The sequence below is a fragment of the Corvus brachyrhynchos genome, unplaced genomic scaffold (assembly GCF_000691975.1).
Source record: "Corvus brachyrhynchos isolate BGI_N302 unplaced genomic scaffold, ASM69197v1 scaffold42, whole genome shotgun sequence".
NCBI lineage: Eukaryota > Metazoa > Chordata > Aves > Passeriformes > Corvidae > Corvus > Corvus brachyrhynchos.
In genome coordinates, this window is record NW_008237242.1 from 3,476,807 (window position 1) to 3,479,851 (window position 3,045).

The 3,045-nt window shown below is 39.5% G+C and overlaps 1 protein-coding gene across 2 annotated transcripts in view; it reads right to left on the reverse strand.

Moving 5' to 3' along the window:
• Positions 1-3,045, reverse strand: part of PAIP1 (poly(A) binding protein interacting protein 1) — a 27,256-nt gene extending 24,211 nt beyond the window's left edge. Inside the window, exons 1-2 of one of the 2 annotated variants that reach the window (XM_008630631.2) lie at positions 2,994-3,045; positions 1,545-1,673 (exon numbers count right to left, since the gene is read on the reverse strand). In XM_008630631.2, coding sequence (XP_008628853.1) covers positions 1,545-1,575 — 31 coding nt within the window. In that variant the 5' untranslated portion in view covers positions 1,576-1,673; positions 2,994-3,045. Of the gene's footprint in view, positions 1-1,544; positions 1,674-2,989 lie in introns of both variants that reach the window. The other variant, XM_017730278.1, reaches the window with a different exon arrangement.

A 3,045-nucleotide genomic window follows, 5' to 3' on the forward strand; every position in this document is an offset into this window, starting at 1 on the left:
GCACCGCACTGCCTGCGACTGCATCTCCACGGTAACGAGCGGGGCGAGGTGACCGTGACAGGGCCGAGGCTTCAGCTGCAATGAGAGACCTGCAGCCACAGGGCTCGCGCCACGCTGTGCATACACAGCTGTTTCCACCAGAAAGGGATAGAAAAGCAGCAGGCGAAATTCTAAATTTAACCCAATAAAGTTAAGTCTCCAACGTGACCATATTATTGTATGGTTAGGGCTACTTAATATAAATGTGTTTGTTCATAACAATGTATTTTCATGTATAATTTACACATGATAACAAATGCTATTCTGATTTAATGTTTGACAACTACCTTCCAGGCCAATAGGAACCACCTGAAGAACATGGTCCATGTAATGCATCTTTCCTAATATTACCACATTAACTGTAAATGACTCAACTCACATGTCCATTTACAATTTAATTGGTCCATTCTTCTTCAATTTCAGTCCTAAGTCTTGCTCTACATGTTTTGCAAACTCTGTATCATAATCAGCTTTCAAGATGAGGAGGACAAGTGTGATCTGGGGTACCCCAAATACACTTCAGCTGATCCTGCTGAGGGAGTTTATATTTTGTCTCCCTGAGCAGTCTGGTTTGTGCTGACCTTGCCACTTGTTCCTGCCACAGACAAAATCAAAAGATTGTGTGGTATTGGGTCAAATTCTGTTCACCACTCACAAAGGGGTGAAAAAAATAGGCAAGAATGTATAAAATATTATTAAAAAAAAATCAGAATAGTGCTGTCCTGTATTTTAAAAACAATCCAGTTGAATTGTAAAATGGTGCCTTTAGAAGTCATGTTCCTATTGGGTTTATTATTACATGTTACCATTTTCAATTATTAACAGGGGAGGAGCAGGGTATAAGATATTTGTTACTTCCCCAAGGCATGAACTGGACTGATTTTTGGTGAGATGAAAAGGTGGCCAGACATTTAAGGTGTCACAAGTTAAAATTAATGAGGCCCATGGGAAACTGTTCCTAGGCAACCCTTTCTGCAAATACAGAATGATAAACTAATAAATCTATGCTCTGCAACTGGAATGAGAGCCAATGCAGGATGTTTTCGAATGAGTCTTAAAAAAAAAATTGTAATATGTCACTTGTGTAAACCATTGTTGAAACTAATTTAAGCAGTATTGCCAATTCTTTAAAGATCACAAATTAGCTACTAAATTTCTACACTAAAAATATTCAGTGTTCTTGTGTTATTTCAGCTCCAGTTTTAATGCTTATATTGTGACCTCTGTCCACATCTGTAGACTTTGCCTTACCAGGAGGAGAATGAAAAGCGTACATTAATGTGAAGATGAAAGCTGAAATTTTCCATCATTATATACTGGGATCACTTTTGAATATGCCTATCTTTCAAGTTACCAAATCTCATTCTTTAAGGTACACACCTAAGGGGAACTGAATGCCTCAAATTATTGAACAAGTTTTCACCTTTGGACATAAATGTGAATTCTTTTCACTAAGCAAATATTCTATATTATCTTAATTTAATGACTGTTTGGCAACTACTTACCATTCAGAGTGGAATGTGATCCCAAATCCATATTTGTCTTTCAGATGCCCTACTTAAGTTTGCATTAACGCAGTTATGTATGGTTGGGAACCGAATTTCTCCTCCCTGGTGTAGACACCTAAAACAAAACTAAGAAAAATAATCAGGTAGTTAATTACAAAATGACAATCCTTGAATACTACCTACAACAGTACACCCCTTTAGACTATTTAACATTATGCTTAGATGTTTTGCCCTGAGTAGATGAAGTCCTGTTAATTACTTCAAGCCTTTGAGACCAAACAGCAGAACCCCTGAGATCTCCAAACTAGAAGGACCTATCCTAAGCACCCAATGACTGGATTAAGACTTTCACCAAATACAATTATGAACACTTCTAGGCAGCCACTAGGAGATACCTGCTTTGTCCTAAGTGTCTAAAACTTAGTTCAGAACCAACTACACACACAACTTCAGTGCCTGGTGCCAAGAAATCACACACTGTAGCCTTGTCACTATTCAGAACACAGATACGTTTACATGCATTATTTTTTTTTTAATGCTGGTAAGATATTTCTAATAAGAAAAAAGGAGAGGGCTGGTTCTAGCTTTTAAAGGGTAATTAATTGTTAATAGCTGCAATTATTCTGATCGCTACCATACTGATGAGGCATGTTGTTAGAAGAGTCAATGGTGATTGAGCCCAAAACATAAAGCACAGGTATAATCTGTAGGTCTAAAGCTCTACAGATTTCACACAGACTTATTTAAAAGCACAGTAATGAACATTTAGTAGTAGAGTATCCTATTAATTACTCCCAGAGTAACTCTCATGTTTTCAGTGCTTAACTTTACTTGCTAAATCATCATTTACAAGTCTGGAGGCTCTGTGACACATCCAGCAACATGTAGTTTGCACGAGCAGCTACAGAGACTTAAGAAAATTTTTTAAAAACCAAACCAAAATATGCCTAACTTGTACATGGAACCCACAGATCGTGTGAAGTAGGACAACATACGCAGGATCATGTGAAGAGAGTATATGGAGGCAATGGGCAACCTGGCTGGTTGTCCTCTGGAACTGCCTCTCCAACCCCATGTGCTCTTCATCCAGCCATATATTATTTTAACAGCCATAGAATTACAGAAGCACAGAATCGATTAAGTTGGAAAAGACCGCTGAGATCATCGAGTCCAGCCTCTGACCGAACATCACCACGACAACCAGACCATGGCACAGAGTGCCACGTCCAGCCTTTTCTTAAACACGTCCAGGGACGGCGACTCCACCACCTCCCCGGACAGCCCCTTCCAACATCTAATCACCCTTTCTGCGAAGAAATTCCTCCTAATGTCCAAAGTTGACACAGCTCCCGATTTTCTGTTCTCGTACTGCATCTACCATTCCGACACCTCGCTGCTTTATCACGCATTTTAAGTAGTAACAATAACGAAGAGGACACCACCTACGTGCTACGGCGTTTGTCCCACGTCCAACACACACGTTTCAGCACGTCTGCTC